General features: G+C 38.6%; 1 protein-coding gene across 4 annotated transcripts in view; it reads right to left on the reverse strand.

Annotated features, from left to right (window-relative positions):
- Nucleotides 1-282: 282 nt before the first annotated feature.
- The window catches only part of atp11c (ATPase phospholipid transporting 11C (ATP11C blood group)), a 54,830-nt gene continuing 34,345 nt past the window's right edge, over nt 283-20,767 (reverse strand). Inside the window, exons 5-31 of one of the 4 annotated variants that reach the window (XM_079249556.1) lie at nt 20,019-20,126; nt 18,336-18,464; nt 17,952-18,040; nt 17,348-17,398; nt 16,874-16,938; nt 16,684-16,765; nt 16,448-16,598; nt 14,240-14,437; nt 12,428-12,598; nt 11,855-12,054; nt 11,630-11,701; nt 11,463-11,536; nt 11,269-11,372; nt 10,982-11,163; nt 10,250-10,516; nt 9,983-10,160; nt 9,308-9,410; nt 9,066-9,211; nt 8,720-8,779; nt 8,037-8,164; nt 7,287-7,422; nt 7,134-7,199; nt 6,770-6,873; nt 6,513-6,669; nt 4,789-4,897; nt 2,996-3,027; nt 283-2,719 (exon numbers count right to left, since the gene is read on the reverse strand). In XM_079249556.1, coding sequence (XP_079105682.1) covers nt 4,793-4,897; nt 6,513-6,669; nt 6,770-6,873; nt 7,134-7,199; nt 7,287-7,422; nt 8,037-8,164; nt 8,720-8,779; nt 9,066-9,211; nt 9,308-9,410; nt 9,983-10,160; nt 10,250-10,516; nt 10,982-11,163; nt 11,269-11,372; nt 11,463-11,536; nt 11,630-11,701; nt 11,855-12,054; nt 12,428-12,598; nt 14,240-14,437; nt 16,448-16,598; nt 16,684-16,765; nt 16,874-16,938; nt 17,348-17,398; nt 17,952-18,040; nt 18,336-18,464; nt 20,019-20,126 — 3,126 coding nt within the window. In that variant the 3' untranslated portion in view covers nt 283-2,719; nt 2,996-3,027; nt 4,789-4,792. Of the gene's footprint in view, nt 2,720-2,995; nt 3,028-4,788; nt 4,898-5,763; nt 5,855-6,512; nt 6,670-6,769; nt 6,874-7,133; nt 7,200-7,286; nt 7,423-8,036; nt 8,165-8,719; nt 8,780-9,065; nt 9,212-9,307; nt 9,411-9,982; nt 10,161-10,249; nt 10,517-10,981; nt 11,164-11,268; nt 11,373-11,462; nt 11,537-11,629; nt 11,702-11,854; nt 12,055-12,427; nt 12,599-14,239; nt 14,438-16,447; nt 16,599-16,683; nt 16,766-16,873; nt 16,939-17,347; nt 17,399-17,951; nt 18,041-18,335; nt 18,465-20,018; nt 20,127-20,767 lie in introns of all 4 variants that reach the window. The other 3 variants (XM_079249557.1, XM_079249555.1, XM_079249558.1) reach the window with 3 other exon arrangements.

Raw genomic sequence — 20,767 nt, forward strand, 5'->3', positions numbered from 1 at the left:
ACATGGACCAGTGCAAAGGCAGATACTACGACCTGATACGCAGCCACTCAGCTGATCCAGCTAAGCCTCTCAGCCATCTCATTACTACATAGCATCTGCTTAGTGTGGCTGCATGCTCACTCTTTCGCTCAAACACACACACATTGAGATCTTCGCATCAGACAGGATCTGCACACAAAAACTAGTCTAACAAATCACAAGGCAATTTGTGTATCTTCAAAACATTCTGCTTTATTACAGAAAATCTTCAGATTTTGAATACACTAGTTTCAAAGAGGTACATTCAGCTTAGAGGTTTGGAGTGTTGAAGCTGGAGACTTAAAAGGCTGGAGGCGACAAAGTGTTCCTGCCTGAGGTGCCTAAAGGTGTTCACCTCCACAGGTAGGTCCACAACCACAGAGCCTCTTGCTGTTCTTTTTTGTTTTTTCTCCATTTTCATTTTCTTATAAAAGTGGCTGGAAAAAGGTTGCATTAAAAATACAATCCATTCGTTTTAATGTTTCATTTAGACAGGCAAAATATTAGATTCAAACATATAAGCTCTGAAAATAGCATTTACAACACCCCTTACAACTATCTTGATTTTAGCAAAGCAGGCAACCCCTCTTCACAAACAGCATCTCTGACTTGGTGCCATCTGGTGATGACAAGACAGTAGAAAATGGATTCCCTTTCTTGAAAGTAAATGACTAAATAGAAATGATGCTTAATGGCATAAATTTCAGCTTAGTATAACTTAACAAAATTCTTAAATCTCAATCATGGTATTATAACATTTTCCATTCTACCCATCTACTAGATCAGCTATGGCAGATTGATGTCAGGGTTAAAACATTAATTATGGAATTTACGTTAGGTTGATTTAGCAGAGTTGGGAGTTTATTGGACAGGGGCTGCCTGACTTTCTAAAGATTTTCAAATGGAATTTGATTGAGCTCACATCAGAAATGGAGTACAACAGGGCAACTTAACCAACACAAAGCTGAATATTCTGCACAATAAAAAATATTCATGTCATAAAAATATAACATTTGTGAGTAAAATTACACTTCATAAAAATAATAATAATAATAAATATGCCAATTAGATAATATATGCTTGTGGGGAAAACAAGAAAACCATATTTCAAAAAATTATCTAAAAGTGTCAGAAATCATGTTATGTTTGAATGGAATGTATGAAGCACTACATATAAGAAGTTACATAAGAAACAAAGGGCCAAACAGTACATGCTGTCAACCTGCTGGTCAGCACATCTGACCCAAAACAGAGTGTAGAGTCTCACAGTGGCTTCAGCTAAGCTGACTCTGCACAGCTGAAGTTGGTTTATTTTCAATTCCAACTTCAGCTTATGAGACTGAATATGGACACTATATAAGAAATATAAACGCCTCATTTAGGCTTTAGTGCATGTGTGCATAAATGCATACAATATGTGTGGGTTACTGGTTGTGTAATATCTTGTCTTCATCTATCCAACAATATGTGCATGTGTGTTCAGGCTTATATTCATGTGCCTTAGTGATAATATTCAGAATGAAGACACTAGTTTTCTTACTAGTGCAGAAAATTTCACTGAACCACATTAACAAAGTTCAAGTAAAACTGGTCTTCATTACACACAGGCATTTGTGGCTACTCTCAACCATAACATTTACACACACATACACACACAGGCTTGTCGCTTTCACGTCACACTTAAGTGGACGCAATCTGATCGCACTGAGCTCATCTTATTTGGCTTTGAGCAGATGCTAAAATACATCTCTAAGCTATATACAGTACAGCACATATATTAATTTTCTTATACTGGACTCTCTTAAGTGACCTTTGAGGCTGGAAGATTTACATCATGCTCCAAGCAATGTTTCAATGCTGGAATATGCTCATAGTGATGGATTAAAATTTTTAATCTATCATTCAAGCGAATACAGACACACACAAACACACATTTTTGGACTGAGCAGTAATGTGGCCTCCATCAATCGTTCTCACACCTAGATTCAACATGATTTAACAATTTAATCATAACCACATAAACATTTGTAAACCCGAAAACTGTTCTAACAGTCTGCGTGCTGATTTAAGATGGACTGAAAACACATTCAGTAACTTTTCATCTTGATTTGAATCTGTCGATGAGCATATTCTCTAAAACACAATATTGTAAAGAAAAATCACAAAAATATGAATTGAAATAACCTCAAATTATAGATGGTAGACAACAAAATGAAAATGTTTGCAGAATACTGTGGCTGAACATGAGTGGAGTCTGCTTTAGAGCCTTCTTTCATGCAGGTGCGCCATTCTTGGGGTGGATAGAACTGTTAAAATGGTTGTAAAGAGCTACTGACACAGCAGCCATGTATTTACTTATCTGTAAGCTAATGTTAAAAAAAGTGAAAAGAAAATCATGCCTTTCAATTTAAAAAAGAAAATATATATATATATATATATATGCAGGGCACTGCTCTGCAGGCATGCGTAGGACGGGCACACGAAGATGGATAAGAGACAGTCAAATGGTTTCTAAATCTCCACCTCGCACATCATTTTATGTTTCTTGGGACTTTTATCTCATCTGCTTCACCTCCTTTCTGATGGTTCTTGCTGGCACCCCAAAAGCAGCTGAATAAGGTCGCTGTTGCTGTGGAGTCTCAGCTGCCTTTTACTGGCCCTCCTTCAGGTGCTTGTAGGATAATGGTGTGACAGCTGCAATCTGAAAACAGGACATGTGGACAGACTTTATTTTATGCTTTCATCAGGAGCTAGTCTAGAAAGAAGGACAAGATGCCCTGAAATCATTCCAAATCATCAGAGGGAAAGCAGTGATTGGTCAAACAGTATTACACACAGAAGCAACAATTACAGTTTCCCTTCCACCATCAATTGAAGCATTAGTAACAGGAATGATCCAGAATTTAACCAAGTCAGATGATCTGTTGAAGCGCAGTGGGGAGATTTTAAGATTTTAGGATTTGTCTCCAAAGTTTACCTGGGTGTTTGTATGAGGCAGCCCTCTGACAGCTACAGGAAAAATAAAGATTCAGGTTAAACAGTGAAAGCTGTTGCAAAAAGTCTGGTGCTGAGGGTCTGTTGAGACCTGCTGCTGACATGCGTCCTGGAAGACCCGAACAAACGGAGTGTGAATGTACTTAGAAAAGATCCAGGTCTGATCACTGTGGTCAGATTCAGTGATGGATTTAAACTTTAGATATATTTGGATATCAACTAAAAACGTCCAGATTCTGTCAAATAAAGCAGTTTTCTTTTAATGAACCTCAACCAGAACAATTAAAACAAAAATTTCCCCCCCCCCCAATTAATTTTCTGTACTGCTTAGTCCAGTTCAGAGTCACAGGGAAGCTGGATCCCAGCAAATAGTGGGCAAGAGGGGTGGATACATCTTGACACGTCACTAGAAAACCCATTATTCACGCTCACAGAGTGAAAATTTAGAGTAACCAATTACCCTAACATGCTTTTGGACGGTGGGAGGAAGCCAAAGTGCATGGAAAGAGAGAACCCAAGTATACACGAGGAGAACATGCAAACTGTACCCAGAAAGCATCCGGTTTGATGGAAAAAACCTATCAATTAATTCTTTTTTAAATGCTTGTCAAGTGAATCAGAGACGTGTTAAAGTCTAAATGATATTTCAGTAACCTAATGTTTGTGAAAGACCTGCTTGTTATGCTTCTTACTCGTCTCTGTTAAAAGCTATGTGCTTATTTGTATTAATAGGGGATAACATGGGGGGATGCACTGTAATGGCAGCCAAAAACATTTTACAGTTTCCACTTATGATCAGTTCAACTAGGACGCATGTTAGCAATGTGAACAATCCTCTAAAGCAATCCGTGACCCTTGTGAATAGTTGATGGCAAAGTGTGACCAAACTCCACAGCAAGCTTTCAGGGGGCAGACAAAAGAAAAAACAAAAGATAAATAAACTAGCACTTGAAAGAATTTGACAAAATGCTGTATGAATACACAATAAAGTGCAAGTATCTTTTTTCTTCACAGCTAGCATGTCCTGGAAACACTTTACTAATTGTTTTCCATCACTTAAATTTCTAACATATTCTACATATTTTGTGCTAGAGAATTTATATATTGTTTGATATTTTATTGTCTCCCCCCTGTAATGCACCAGCATTCAGGTTGTGGTTACGCCAAAGTCACAACATGCGCTGAGCTCATTCACAAATGCATCCATCTGCACAAAAGTAAGCAGGCAGCAACCAGCTCAGGTTTAGATGTGCACACACGAAACAACCACAACCAAACCACAATGTGTTAAACAGTATGACTTTCAATACAAGAATGCCAGACAAGTGGAAAAGTAATCAGACCACCTCACAATAAGGAGGTAAGACACCACACACTCACACATACCTAGAAAATTAAATGGGCAGAAAGTAAAAAAACTTTGGGAAATGACTTCAGAAGCACATGCAGGAGGTAATTAAAGCTGGGAATCCCAAGGGAGGCTGAAAGGAGCAAGTGTCTCTACAACAACTTTGGGCCTAGAGATGCATTCACATGTTAAATAAATTCACAGATTGACAATAAACATTGACACAAAACAACAAAAACATTGTGCATCTCTTCAGCCAGCCTATATCAGCTTAAACAACACAGAAGAACACGCTGTGTCCCATGAAATACGGCCTTATGTCTTTGATTTTCTTGTGAAAACTCAAGAGTTAGATACGACAACAGCTGGAGGGGTTTACTGGTGGGAGCGAGTCATTTGACTTGAATGGCCTGAAAGTGGGCTGGTACCTGTTTACATGACAGCATTGGACTCATCTGAAAAGGTTCTCATGAGCAGGGGCCTGGCTGAAGACTGAGGAGACGGAAGGCCCCCCGTACTTGAATGAACCAGCTTCTTCTAGAGGGAGTGAGGCAAGAGACACCAGTGATGTCACTACGCTGACAAACACAAACACAATTTGTCTGGTGGTTTCTCTTCCTCACGAACATACACATACACAAATGTACACATTCACACAGATTTCAAGTGGACAGTGGACAATGAGAATCAGTCCAAGTACCTTTCTAAACCCCTTTACCTTGAAATACACTATTTAGAAGCCTCAATTCTATCAAATGGTCAACCTGTAACATATCTGCTAACCTGACTTATTTCTAACTTGAATGCATGAATAACACACACAAAATGACACAATGCAGGGGCCTGTAGGGACTGCGCTGAGGATCCAGGATGAGGTTGTGACCTCGAGCCTCATGCAGATAAGTTTGGATGCTTTGATGTGCTGCAGTCACCTGACTGGACATGCGGAGGCAGCAGGCATTGGAGCAGCACAGGCAGCTGGGAGGAGACAGTGGCTGTTACAACTGGACAGACAAAGATGGAAGATTGGCGCTTTCAGCACGGACACCCCGTCCTACTCCACACTGCAGGCAGAGCTGGGCACGTGCCATTTCTCCCGATTTAACACATATTACTAAAAAGTAGCAGTTGTGTTAAAGTTTAAGTTTAAAATGCAGCCCCCACCCCTCCCAATGACAGCATTGCTGAGGTTTTAATTTGATTTTATCGATCCAAGGAAGAGAGACTATAATAAAGATCTATCGCGCACCAGCCTTGTTACTTTGTTAGCCAAAGGAAAGAATCTGACAGTGGGAGAGGAAGGACACAACAGGTAGGAAACAAACAAGTTTCCAAGCACACAGAAATTCCTCAAGAGAGGAAGAGATCTAAGTATGAATGCTGACAGAGAGAAAAAAAGAGACCTCAGTCACTCCATGAGAAGCTGTGAGTGCTAACGGTCTGTGACAACATGAAGATAGTAGAAGTCCCAGAGGAAGGAAGGCGATGCTTCATCTTTAGGGTGGACAGTCCAGAGAGAAGAGAAAAAATAAAGAGGGTGAAAAAGATAAGAAAGAGTGTATCTAAGTGCAGCAGCAGTTAGCAAAACAAAGATGAAAAAGTAGAAAATGAGCAAAAACCAGGTGTTGAGATGCACTAAAATAAAAAAAAAAAGACCCAGATATTCTTCCACAGGGAATCATGTTTAAAACCACAGATTAAACTACAAACAGATCTGCATGCTAAAGTTGGATTTATAATCTATGACACTGAACTGATGAAGCCATTTTAGAGACAAAAGTACTCCTTATAAAACATGTGTAAATAAAAAAAAAATTGAAGTGCACTTGTATGACATATACATATATTACACACACATACATATAAATAAATGAATACATAAAACTAAAACACCAACAGATTTAAGTAAGGAGCATGTCTGCATAACAAATCAGTGGGCTTTCTTGAGTGCATCAAGGAGACGTGGTCATCAAGCTGTCCAAATGGTCCCCAACCGCTCTGGCTGAAGGTGATTACCGCTATTTGTTAATGAACAAAAGAAAGGGGACACCTTACCCCCATAAAATACAGTGTGGGATATATCAGGCCACAGAAAAGAGTAAGCGAGAGCGTACAGGGTGTAAATGTGTGTGTATGTCTGTTTCAGCTGTACCTGTCGTGCGTGGGGTCCACGAGGCTTGCGGAGAACCACAAGCAAGATCTCTGGCAGTAAGCTGAGCAGGATGAGTAAGATGATGACCAGCCAGGCTGACACCGAGCTCAGCATGTTGGCAAATACAAAATATAATCTCTGCTGCCTCAGGAAAGGCCTGCAGGAGAGGCAACACTTTACTTCATACTGTTGGTTGGATCAAACACAGATAAGGAAAATGAATATTTTTGTTTATTCATCCTGAGGTGTTTGCTAACCATATTATTCCTCCCCAGAAGAAGCTGAAAAAGACGTAGAAAGCCAAGGAACCCCAGATTACAAAGTGGTTGATCCATGTCCAATGCCGTGTATCCAGTGCAAGCTGCAAAAGTGGATAAACGTCACTTACAGTATGTTTTTAAAGGCAAAATAAACAATATAACAAAAGTTAGTGATTAATACAATATCCTTATCATATGCTTAAATGCTACAATTTTCTATCAAGTCAGATTAAAGCAAAGTCTGTTATTTCCATGGAAACATGTTTGACAACAGGTACTTATAAACACTAAATTCTTTTTTTTTTTTTTTTTTTTTTTTTAAATCTTTACTCACACTTTAACCTACAGAGTGAAAACTCACCTTTAGAGTTACAGTGAAGACGAGTACAGTGAATACAATAGTTCCATATGACCAGTTTCCAAAGACCTGGAGTCATGAATGACAAAGAGGATATACTGAGCAGACAGTCAATTATTTCACTCCCTATTCATTTAGAAAGCAATGAGAACTAACCTGGCCATTATCTTGCAAGGCTGGATTCCTGAACAAATACCAAACACCAAAGAAGAAGAGCAAACCATGGAAGACTCCAAGGGAGGTCCAGTAGAGGAAAGGTCCCCACCGTAACATGGCATTCTTTGCAATCTCCCTGGAATAGATGAAAAAAAACAAAGAAAATAGTTCAGCTGAATATTGAGTCATTATTTTATGCCTTGTCATAAACCTTGGAATGAGGTGAATTATCAAAAATTAGAGTAATTATGAACAACTGCCCGACCCTAAAATAATTGACAAAAATGATTCATTTTAAATGTAGCTCATGCTGTTTTCTTAACAGATCGCTGTTGGGTGAAGCAATTATAAACAATATCAGCAGATTACATAAAAGCATATGCACAAAGTTCTACTTCATTTCTAAATTATCAACAAGAAACAGCTACTACAGAGCAACACTCATTTACAGCTTCTTTATACTAAAGAAACAAATGGTTGATTCAATTTTGTTGTAGAAACTTATGGTAAATTCAATTAATTTGAATGTTTATTCTTATAAACTGGGACAAACTAAACCTACATAGAACCAGAACAGAACACATCAAATCTCAGCCTTTAATCTCAGCTAATTTATAAACTGTCCATGTATTTAGATGTCTGCTCAAATGTGTTTGTTGGCCCTCACTAGTGTTAAGACACAACACACACAGCTAACTCTACCACACCCTGAAAAGCACATAAAGGTAAACAGGTGATTTCCAAGATTACCTGTAGAGGGTAGCATTGTCCAGCAGAACTTCAACACAAATATGCTGCTCGAAAAGGCTATACGCCAGGATAGGCATAGAGGTGAAGCAAATGTTGTACATCGTCAGATAGGCTGCATCATACAGGGGCTGGGGAGGATGGGAGGGAGGGATGGGAGGATGGGAGGGAGGGTGGGAGCAACCTGGGGTTAATATCATGGAAAGGACCAAACTCAGACACACCAGCATAACTTGGGCTTAGTGAATACAGGCAAGCTAGCACACATCTTTCATATACTTATGAAAGATCCATGTCATAAAGCATGAAAGATCTACCTAGACATTTAAAGTATAAAACATTGAATTAGCTTACATAGTACAATCCATATATGATTGATTCATGTATATATTCTGACGCTGGCATTAATTCGAACATGGTACCAGATGTACAATGCATATAGACATAGAACTCATATCTAACGTACAAGTAAATTAATCCATGCAGCTTCAACTGTTTGACAAAAAAGTCAAACCAGACCTGCCTGCATTTGGCAACATAACTCACACATTCCTGGGGGAAAAGGGGAGGGGAAATTTGAGGAAAAGACTGTGGTATCCAGGAGGCTGGTGTGGATTTGAGGGGGTTCTGTCTCTTTTCAAGGTCAGAACTTGTCTGAAGCTCAACAGGACATGGGACATACTTACTTGCTGGGAATATCCACAGAAGAACTGGTACAAAAACTGGGGTAAGATGAAGCAAAGATTCTGCATGTAAACAGAGAAAAATAAGACGAGGTTACTGGTTGCTTTAAGTTATCAAACAGTATAAAATTCATGACCCAGAATGCTTATGAGTATAAAAAGTTTATTTGATTTCGAATGAAAGAAAATCTGTTCAATGTGTGTAAATAGGTTCTAATCTTTGTTAACCAGATCCATGCCAGATCGCGTGATAGCCTTATTTGTTTGAGAAATACAAACTTTGTTTCAAGTCTAAATAACTTCTGACTTCACAGAATAATATTTAAAAAAATGGATCCATTTCTCTTACCTTGTAAAAGAAATACTGCACTAAGTGTGCAATGCGAACATAGTAAAGATGCCCATGAGCCAACAAAAGTTTCTTGAGGTGCTTGAGTTTGGGTATGGCATAATCACTGTTCCTTACTGCCTGACGACCCTCTTTCCCCTTAATTCCTAAAACAGAAAAACAAAAAGATGGTAAGTTACCTTAAATAGAAGACTATTATTACCTTTATAGCGGTTTTAGTTATACATTAAGTAATTTCTTACCGATACCAACATGTGCTTCCAAAATCATACTGACATCATTGGCTCCATCTCCAATGGAGAGGGTGATTGGGTTGCCTTTTGAGTTCTTCACCATTTTTACAATCTATTGAAGACAGAGGTGGAAAAATCTGTTGATAAGCATTCATGTTAGTGTGATTTTTCCTTATATTTTTACAATAAATGAACCCTTTCTAGACTTTGAGAGCACATCCACACAGGCCTTTTTGATTCGAATCATAGTCTGTTTGCTTCATTTGGGGTGTTGTGAATGTGCAAACACATTCTGATTCAAATCAAAGAGGTGGCCTCGGTCCGCCTACAAACGCAGGTCTGTTTCAACTACAGGAAGCGTACTACAAAACAAAGTGCAATGTGGGTTCACCACACGCCAACCAAAACAGGCGATAGGCGGCTCTGGACGGGGAAAAATACTTTACGGTCAGATGTGGAAGAAATTGGTTAAACTTCTGATAGAAATCTGATCAACCCAGACTACTAAGATCTAATGCAGCAGCTCTGTATTTTCTCACCTCTGGTGGTGAGTGAAACACTCTTTGTAAAAGGTCCAATCAGAATAATGTTGCGCACCCCCCCACCCAACAGTACCGAGTCCCCAATTGGACCGAGCCTTGCAGACTATCCTGATGTGAATGGACCCAAAGTAAGTGTTCTGACCTGTGCCTTCTGTAAAGGAGCCATGCGGCAGCAGAGCACAGCTGTGCAGTTTTGACAGATCTGCAGAAACAGAGTCTTGTAGTGACTGGAGTTGGATTCAGAAGATGAGTTAAGCACCATTGATAACGAGGCTCCATCAATGATGAAACCATAATCGTGGCCGGCTACAGACCAATTCCTGCAACACAGAGCGTTTAAAACCAAAAAAAAAATATCAGGTCAGAACTTAATCATCTCAAATAATATTTTTTAAGTGCAAGTACCTACCTGGTGACGCCTGCCTTTACTGGTGGTGCTTCCTGTACAGCTTTTTTATGGTACTCAAGCAAAAGGTCATGCAGTCGTTCTTCTCGTCTCCTCCCTCCATCTTCTAGAGTGCGCAACGTTAGCTCCAAAAGCTCTGTGTTTCTCTGGAACAATCTACAAGCGTAGCAGGTGGATTTTGCCGTCTCCATCTTGTCCCCTGTAAGGACCCAAACTTTCATACCTGCTCCCTGCAGAGCTTCCATGGTCTCTGCTGCCTCCTCTTGAAGCCTTCAGTGTACAAAAGACAAGAAATGAGATTAAAGATCACATTCCACTAACTGAAGTATTGCCACTAAGATGGAAAAAATACATAAAGCAGGTAAAAAAAAAACAACAACACATAAATCAGGGTTCAACTACTATAACTAAACTATATTTTTCATATGAAATGTGCAGATTAAATCCTGCCACTCATCCTGTATACATTTTACTTTTATAGCCATAAAACATGTTGAAAACAGGCAGAATCTTGTGTCATAGAGCACTCCAACCACAAGGTGGCAGCATGAACCTACATTTATACAGTTCTGATAAAGAAATACTCAAATAAAAAAGATGATTAATCTGGTATCATGTAACAAAGGGCAGGAAGCAAAGAAGGACTGTTGTAAAACAACTGCAGAGTGACAAATTAATTGATAAAGAGAAGAAAGAGAAAGCTGTACGGTTGTGGTGCGTTGTGTTAGTACCCACCGATCTTCCACAGCTGTAGCTCCTATTAGACTCATTCCATTCTCCACTTGGTTGTAAACAGCTATGAGCTTCTCCTCTCTGTCCTGCAGAGCAAGTCTAGCTTCTCTTAATCCTGCATCAGCCTGGGCATACTCCTCTGCGCTAAGACACTTGTAGGCCACACACAGTGTGCGATAACCCTCCTGAACAATTAAATAGAAAGCGTTACCATAAGAAAACAGAGTTTTATGCTGTGCAATCTCCTTAACTGTTTTGACATTAAGCAGAACTAGTTGCTTTGCACCCACTGTTGCATTACGTTCCACATGCATGCGTATCCTTTCAACCTCCTCCTGTCTGACACGTGGGAAGATGGAGGAGTCTGCCCCCTTACAAAAAAGCAGTGTATCACCTAGGCACAAAAATATGCAATCTTAGAGCTATACAACAGAGGTCAAACAGTAAATCAAGATTTGATAACTAACAGTAGTGTCGAGCTTACCTGATTTGGATCTGACTATTACACTCATTCGCCTTCTCACCGGGTCAAAGTTCAGCACGTGAAGCAGTTCATACCTACAGAAGGAAGAATATGCAAACAAAGTAAATAACCAGTATAGATTTAACAAAAAAAAATATGATTCAGGATGTGTGTAATTACTGACTTACATTTCAACATCTTTGTTCCTGTTGAGAATTTTCATGGTTTTACTTTCAAGACCCAGAAATGTGAAGCCAAACCTGCAGACAGAAACAAATTCCCTTAAATTGAAAAATATGCCGTATAAAAGAAACGTAGCTGAGAAATAAAATGGCATTCTAAAAATACATTCTGTGAAATTCAAACTATCATCATGTCACTTCAACCCGCTGAGTCGTGACACCCTGTCATACCTCATGGCACCCTTGACCAGAGCAATCTCATCAGGCGAGGAAGCAATGAAGCCCACCTCCTCTTGCAATGGATGAAAAGGTGCTAAACCATCCACCTGGTCCATCTTTCCATCTACCTGGCCTTGATTCTGCTCTGTGGACTCCTTCACCTGGACTGTGTGGCACAGACACAGCGCACGCAGAAACAGCTCCTCCTTCTCCTATTAACACACCATGAAAACAACTTAATACATCACTAACACATAAACTGCTTTGCTGGAAAATGATTTACAGCCTTAAGTGGTGGCATATACAGTAGCTGCGGTTTAGATAAAACTCCCAATTTATGGCCATTTGTCTAAATTGACTTCTTATCAAATTAACTGCTGAGGCGCAACAGTGTTATCAGGTGTTCATGTCAAGCGCACACACCACTGTTTCCTCCCACTATGTTAACTGCATATGTTGGAGATGTCACGGAGACTATACAAGGGTGACCTGCGAAGGGTCTTTCTGAGCAATGAGCTATCTAATGACCATATGTCAATGCTTGTGTGGCTTTTACAACAGATGGCGGGACACCACAATACCCACCCTGCCAGCTTTCTGCTGCAGTTTGTTCACAGGTCCATCTGGGACACAAAATCTGTCCAACTCAGAGCTTGCTTCCTGGTACTTGTACTGGAAACCGTCAATGCAGCACTCTATGAATTCCATGTTATTCTGAGTGAGTGTGCCCGTCTTGTCTGTGAAGACGTACTCCACCTGCAGGAAGTGATTATTTGGGTGAAGAAAAAATTTTAAATTTTCCTAAACCAATAAAAATTCAGTTTCTTTGTAACAACTTTCAACAATAATACTGGTTGATAACTTCCAAAATATTCCATCAATTTAATGGTGCATCACTTTGAAGTAATGTTCTGGCAAATTACGTGTGACTGATAGCAGGACTGTCTAAGCCAGATGTAAAATAAAACAAGAAGTGAGGACAGAAGTGGCAATAATGGCATTGTGAAAAATTAATTTAGTATAGTTCAGTTTGTATCATGCCATTTATTTTTTTTACCCATTTGTATTTTTTTTTAAAAGCGGATGTCAACTTTAAGTGCTAAAAAAAGTGAACATTTTGTTTTTACATAAAATTGGGATAAAAGTATCCATTTTCATATTGTAAATACTAACTTTAAATGATATGTATTCGAGTTACTACACTTCAGCCAGTGTGACAATCTGGACATCTGTCAGAGTCAGCCACAATACAGGCGACGTAAATCTCATCAAAAAGCTTTGTGTATTAGAGAAAACCTAACATATTTTTTTTAAGATGCCCTGACTTGTCTGTAGACTTTATTTAAAATATTTATGCACTTTACATCTTTATATTGATGCTAATGTGTTGCTGGATATCATTCCGAATTTTTAACTTGTTACACTGAGTCTGCAGCTTCAGTCTCACATCTGTACCTCTGTAGGGAGGCGGTTTTATCCTCAACTGAATTTTGCATTTTAAGAAGACACTGGTGCGTTGCTATGTCAACACTTGTTTTGCTGGGGTTTTAGGATTAGATGAAAGCTCTACACTTTGAAGTTCAGTAGCATCTGGAGTACCAAAAAAAAAATTATATATGTGCATAAATAAAACACATAGATGTTAAATAAAATATCTGACTGCAGCACACAGCCTGAAAATACCAGAAAACAACCAGACTGGCATTTGCAAACCCTGCAGTTCTCACTGGATTGAATAAAATCTTTATCAACCAAGAAAATCATTGTTTCACATTAAAAAAAAAGGCAAGCCAATGCCCCAACTCAGGGGAGTAGGCAGATTCAATGGACTGGACTCAGGCAAACTCATGTATCATGCATGTATGGAAGGTTGTCTCCGTGTGGACAAGGTAAAGGATAATGCCCTAGAGGGTATCCATCAAACTACTCTGGCCACCATCTCATGCATGATAATAAACAAGTAGCTGGACATTATCACCTATGTTAAGCAACTGTCAGAGGGTGAGGAGAGTTAATGGAGAAACTGGCAAATGAGAATTAACTACACATGAGCACAATCTTATAAAATAAAAGAAACTGTGAGAATTTGTATTCTATCACACACATTTAGAGTTTTTCTGAACTGTAACTTTTACATGTGCTACCTGCACACTATTGGTACATACTGCACATTTACTGCTCAGAGAGTTATCTTCATTCTGTTAAAATAATATCACATTTTTTCTGTAGACAGTCACTGAAGCAATAACATCAGTTTTGAAAGGTTAAAATCTGCGGGGTTTCACTTTTTTCTTTTGTAAAGATTTGAGGATTTTCAAACATACAAAAATCTACACAAAACAATGCACCTAGTTGTGCCGTTTACATGTCTCGTGTAATTTGTTCTGTCTGGCCGACCTGTCCAAGCTCCTCATTGAGGTCAGAAGTGTTGACCAGTGCTCCTTCTTCAATTTCAGGGTCAAAGAAATCTTTGTCCCAGCTGATGAAAAAGGATCCCAAAAACTTTTGCATCTCAACTGTGACATACATGGACACTGGAATGATGAAGTTGAAGAGCACCATGAAGGACAGGAAGTCTGTGAACATCTTTAAATACTGTTGAGAAAAAGAAAAAAAAATGGAAAAGCAAGCATCGAGTTAAACAAGAATAGGGCAAAAAGAAAATGGTCCTTTTTCCCTCGATAAAAAAAAATCTTTCAAACGACATACACAGCCTGAATCCCGATCAACACTGAAAGGTGATCACTTCCAAGTTGGATGATGTACCAACATCTGGTAACATTTTGCATTTGCAAATCAGCCCAAGAGGTAAAATCAGTAACAAATAAACCGATCACATAACCTTCTTTGAAGCTGTAATGACCTCTAGTGAAATAATTTTGCACTATTCATCTGTATAGTTTGAGTTCATGTAGAGTAAGTGGGTGTGGTACCATTTTTTGTGTATAAACATGTAACAAACATGTCTGTTTACAACAAGAAACATAAAGAAATGATGGCAGTCAAACTGTTTACAAGTTAATTTAAAGCTAGACCAGAGGGCTAACAGCCAATGAAATAGGTCATGTCACAAAGTAAGTCAGCAGTGGCCATTTACTGTCTTAGTAGTGGATGAGAGGAAGATAGAGCTGGTATAACACTTTAATATTACCAATGGAGCAGTGACCTGAAAGTTACAACAGAAAGCTTCTCTAGTTAAGCATTTATCATATTAAAAAGAGGGGTGGCTCTTTTTGAGACATGCACAAGTGAAGTGGGGCATTTGCATTTGGCTGCTACTGTTGTGAAACTGCAGCAACCAGAGCTCTCAAATTCAGCATCAGACTGAAAAACAAAAAATCAAATCAGACATCAGGACCAGTGGGAGCCACCAAGTCAACAGTGTTTTCTGAGAAGAAGAAAAAAACATGAGAAAACAGCTTGGACATCTACACAAGAACAGTAGTGAATGATCACACAGGTTTTTTGCAGTAAAGGCAAAGCCCTTCACAATATCCAGTCAAATGGAAATTCTTAAACAGCCAAAGTACAGGTCAGGAAAAGTTCAACCAGGCCTTCACTGCATGTAAAATGCTCTTAAAATTGTTGCAATTGCTAAAAATTTCAGATATTTTTCTAAATTAAAGCTTTAAGTCTTCAGCTTAAAACTAATTTTCAAAGTTTAACTTTAAAGTTAGTTGAGCTTCAAGATGAGATTTTTAGCAATAGTGATTGAGAATATATTTTGGGTGTAGAGCTGTAACAGATACATAACGTGCTACTTACAATGTTACTTTATATATATAGCCCCTTTTCATATTTTGAAATGCTACTCAAAGTGTTTTACATTAAAAACAAACCAAAGTCAAAAGCTCATGCTCTCAAGAAATTCTGGTTTCTTTGAGCAGGAGATTTTAAACATTGCAAACTGCTGTTTTCAGATGGGTGTCTTCCCACCTAACTGTAAAACTGTAGTGGTGAGGCCCCTTCTGAAGAAGAGGAATTTAGACCCAAACTCTGTTGGAAACTACTGACCAGTACTCCTTTAAGTATGATTAAAAACAGGGTTTTTACTTTATTCAAATACATAACCTTTGAATCAACATAATATTTTTAGGAAATTTTCAGTCTGGGTTTCAGACTAACCAGGCGCAGAGGCAGATCTTTTTAAAATAATTAAAGACCTCAAGTGTAATGAGGCAGGGAGACTTTCGGTCCTGGATCTGCTGGATCATAGAGTTGTATTTGATACATCTGATCATCAGACTTTATGAATTAGAGAAGTCTTGTGGTCCTCCCAGCTGCTGTTAAATGGCGTTATTCCTAACAGTCGTTTCTGCTTCTGGTAGAAGTATCTGATTTATTGTCAACATGTAGATTAAAATTTCCCAAATTATGATTCTATTAAAACTAACATCTGAAAGAATATGTAAAAAATCTGAGATCAGGAAACAGGATTTGGGTGGTCTAAACAGTCATGCAGAAGATAGGAGGGTTGCTAAAAACAGCATTATATTAGAAAGAAAACTAATTGTTAAAACTAATATTTTTAAAACTAATAGAGCTGTAGCTCTATGTCAAAAACAAGAACAAGTATTTCAGTAGTTCTGAAAAACATAAACTCACCATATTTGTGTCCTTTTCTCTCTGGGTTTTCTCATTATACCATGGCTCATCTTGTCCAGGCTTGCTTTGCCACACATATTTAAGCGTAGTGCAAACAAGTGCTTTGCTCACCAAAATACAAAGGTAAACCAGGAGAAAGGCATTGATGGACCTGAAAATATAAGAAATCAAAGTAATGATGACCAAATGTATGCCATATATTCTAAAACTTGTTTCTAGCTTTTGCTTAAACTCACTTCTCCACAGCAGACCGTTTCTGAGATTTGCCTTGATAGTTGAGAGCCATTTTTGTCTCCATGCCAGTGTAAACTGCAACACCTTTGGAGAGTGAGGAAAAAATAGAGCAAAGGAGGTCAGCATTTTTAAATAACAGACCACATTTAGTGGTGCTAGTCACTATCATAATGCCAATGTTATTTTCCTTACCACATATTTTCTGAGTATTCTTCAAAGTTGCCCCTTTCAAAAGAAGATTTTCTGGCCCCAAAGACCTGCACAATACACATCAGAAGATCAAGCTGTGCAGTCATTTACAAGTTGTGCAATCCACACACACTCCTCTATTCTCTAACTGGAAACGTGGCAGGCAAGCTGGCATCCACCCTAAAATGTACAGTCCAGGCTTAAACCCATCCCAGTGTTCTTGAGAAGGACACTAGCATTTGGGTATATGGCCATTACAAAGCAGTCAATGATAAATACCAATGGGAGTGCTTTGGAAGTAGCGACTGAAACCCTGCCAGCCTGTTTTAATTTTAATGCTTGTCTGCAATGAAGGATCAATGGATTAGTGATTTGTTGGTGGTGTAAAGGAAAACAAATGAGTGCTTAAGCAACTGTGTTTTGATTTTTGCTCTCACTTAAAGTGGGTTAAGGATGCTTGTTCATGAGAGCGCTCACCTCACTGAAGGCTCATGGCTGTCTTTGTAGATGTACACACGGCCGACAAATCTGGAACAAAATAACACGCATGCTCAGAAACTAAATTTAAACTCAAAAATTACACACAGCATCATGTTTGTTCTTCATTCATTCTTCTAACACTGCAGAAAGCTTGAATCTGTGAAATTATTGCAGTTTCTTAACTTTAAAATCAAATGCAGCTGCACAGGTTTGGAGGCCCACAAATCGCTTGTAGTCTGCGAGCAACATAGTTATTTTATTGACTCTGCACGGTGCACAGGCATCTAGTTAAATGACAACATTCCTACTGCTTTCCCCAAGGGGGAACCAAAATCCATCTACTGACTATGATGAAACAAAGTAAGCATGAACATGAACTATGTTGTGAAAATATATGCATCATTGGAAACAGGTCAATTTCATATTGCCCCAAATATGAAAGCAAATCAACATTAAGTACACAAATGTAAGACAACATCCACTCCAACAGCTTACATCATGCCATTTTAAACAGGCATGGTGTTAATCCATATCTCAACATATTACAATAAACACATGGGTGCGGTGTAAATCTGTTGGCTCCGCATGATGATTGCCTTACTTGTACAGGTCAGGCTGTGGCTGTTCACACTCGATGGTGGCGCTGAAAGATTCCAGATCCATTTCTGTGTCTGGCATTGTGTAGTGTGTCTGAAAAAGTGGACAAGGCAGAGAGTAGCATGTGAGAGCTGTGACAGACTTGGGTCAAGCGGTCATTTTAGTTCTCACTCAGTTTAAGTACAGGAGGTTGGCAGCAGGAAAGACACTGAGATCCTGTGAAAGTAGAAAAAAAATGTAGGAACCAGACAAGACAGAGCAGGCTGATAAGAGAAAATCTGGGGGAAAAAAAAAAAAACGTTTATATGCAATACACGCAGCTTGTCATTTTAATTAGTTATAGTGCTCGACTTTATAATTAATTTAACAACGCATAGGTGCATCTTACTTTATGGTTGGATTCTCCATCAAGACTTGCAGTGGTAACAAAACATGTGCCATCATCTCGGCTAGAATGCAGCAGTATTAAATCACAGGGAAAGGTCTCGTCTTCCTCCACCTCCACAACATCTCCAACCTGAAGAGAACCAACCAAAAACCAGTGACAAAGCATCCTTCTTCACATTCCTTAAACTGAGAGACTGAGGTTTTAATCAACATAACTAAGCTTTTACCTCTATGGAGTAGAAAAATAACTGTTTCTTGTCAAGTTGTGAAAGATATTTTGGGACAACTGCTGACTTTTAAGCAGCCCATGCAAATGCCTTTTTTAATCACTGCTCAAATAGCCATAACCCCTGGAGTTCCAGGTTGGTCAGCATATTATAAAATGCTATTCTGCTGAATGTTTATCTCTAGTCTACTAAGCACAATGTTTAAAGTTAGCAGCAACTAGAACCAATTTTAAATTTGGAAGTTAGCTGTGGTTATGACAGCTTGATGTCAGCAACTCTAGCAGACCTTTAAAACAGCCAGGTCGTTCAGTTTAAATCTAAAATGCATAAAACTTTAAAAGGGAACATATTATGAAGCCGAAAAATCATTTCTGTGCCTTGGTGGGATATTTTTGGGTGTCTGAAATAGAGTAAAACAAACAAAACTATAAATAGAGAAGTTACTGTCGAGTCACAGAATGGGCTCCGAGTAGAACAAATCAGCCTCCTTCTCATCACCCGTAACTTTAAACCATGTTGCATTCACTGCACAGCATAAGTGGGGAGTCTAAACATGTTGTTTTGGTAACAACTAATTTTAAACTGTTATTTGTTCATTTAACATAAGAAATAAACTAGAAATGTTTTTGCAGTTCTTTGTCTATTGCATGACTTGACTAAGAAATCTGCTTTCTGGTTAAAATGTGTGGCGTCCCCCCCCCCCCCACCGGAACTTCCCAGTGAGAAGTAAGACATTTCAAGTTCCCATATGTTAATGAATACCAGTTCATTGCATGACTTGACACAAGATGGTAACTAAAAGAGAGATTGCTATAATTTTGCAGCAAAGTTTAAATATGTATAAATAAATCTGCTTGAAAACTGCCAACAAGTTCTTTTTCTGCTCTTAGGTTACATACTGTATGCTCCCGCAATATATTGTGCATCAAGGGTCACTTGATGTCCATTTTTTAGCATGGTACTGCAAAGCTGTATGACTGATCTCAAATTAGAGCATGCCCCATGGATGTGGAGTAAAATGACCCACTTTAACCCCCTAAAATTGGCTGCTATTCTGAACTGTAAACACATGGTTTAAAGGGAACTTTATCCCTGTGGTACTGTCAGCAAAGACATTGTCAGACATTTCATTACAACCTGAGGAATAATGCAAAATTGTCTAGAAAGGGCATAATGTTATCTTAATTGAACATTTACCTTTTTGAACACAAAAATCTTTAAAAAATGGTGTAAACTGCAGAAAACACCATTGGATTGCTTAAGAGAAGTAAGCCCAGCAAAATACCCTTGATACATTATTATCATCACACCAATGTTGAAACATTTCATCATTTCTCCCCTGTGCATACACTCCAAACACAATCATGTCACACTGTCAGCAGATCCTCTCTGACCATATCCCCAAGGAATTATTTACTCCAACTGAAACAAGTTAAAATGTGTTGGCTAAAAGGTACCTTGATCTTCTCACTCTCCTTCCGTATCCTCTGGCCATCTTCAAGCACAGTCACAAGGTACTTATTCACCTCATTGTCAGCCTTGTGTCGTAGCCAGTCTTCATATCCCTGTGGTAATTTATCAAAATCAGCAAAAAATTTTAAAAAGTAGAGATATTCCATGTGGCATAAGCATTCACAGGACACCAAAAGTCTAAACTGAAATACACAGTATAGCTGAGGTTGTCAAACTCACAAGTGTGCTGAGCATTTTTCAGCTTCTGAAATGGAGGTGCATAAAAGTTTCAAAACTGCTGTTGTAAAGTTGCAACAAGAATATAAAATAGTAGTATGCATACAGTTTGATTGCTAAATCCAGAGCCTCATCATAAAGTATACAAGTGCTTGTAGCAGCTGAATGTGATAAGATTGTCCAGCTGTGCATTTGAACTGTATGTGACAAAATAATACTGAGTCAGGTGGAAAAACAACACTGTCTGGGATGCAGTTTAGAGAAGACATAAAATATAATACCAAAGTAAAGCAATGCAGGAGGTGGTGGTGTACTAAGACAAAGCTTTCGCGAGAAAGTAGGATTAAGCAAAGCAAATTTATTTGTATACCACCTTTCATATACAAGACAATTCAAAGTGCTTTACATAAAATATTAAAAGTGTTGCATTTCAGATGGTGCAAAGAAGCATAAAAGAACAACAAATCAAAATAAAAGTAAAAATCATCAATTAAAATAATTAAAAGCAAGATAAGTT

This window comes from Telmatherina bonti (assembly GCF_933228915.1).
Source record: "Telmatherina bonti genome assembly, chromosome: 12".
Lineage (NCBI taxonomy): Eukaryota > Metazoa > Chordata > Actinopteri > Atheriniformes > Telmatherinidae > Telmatherina > Telmatherina bonti.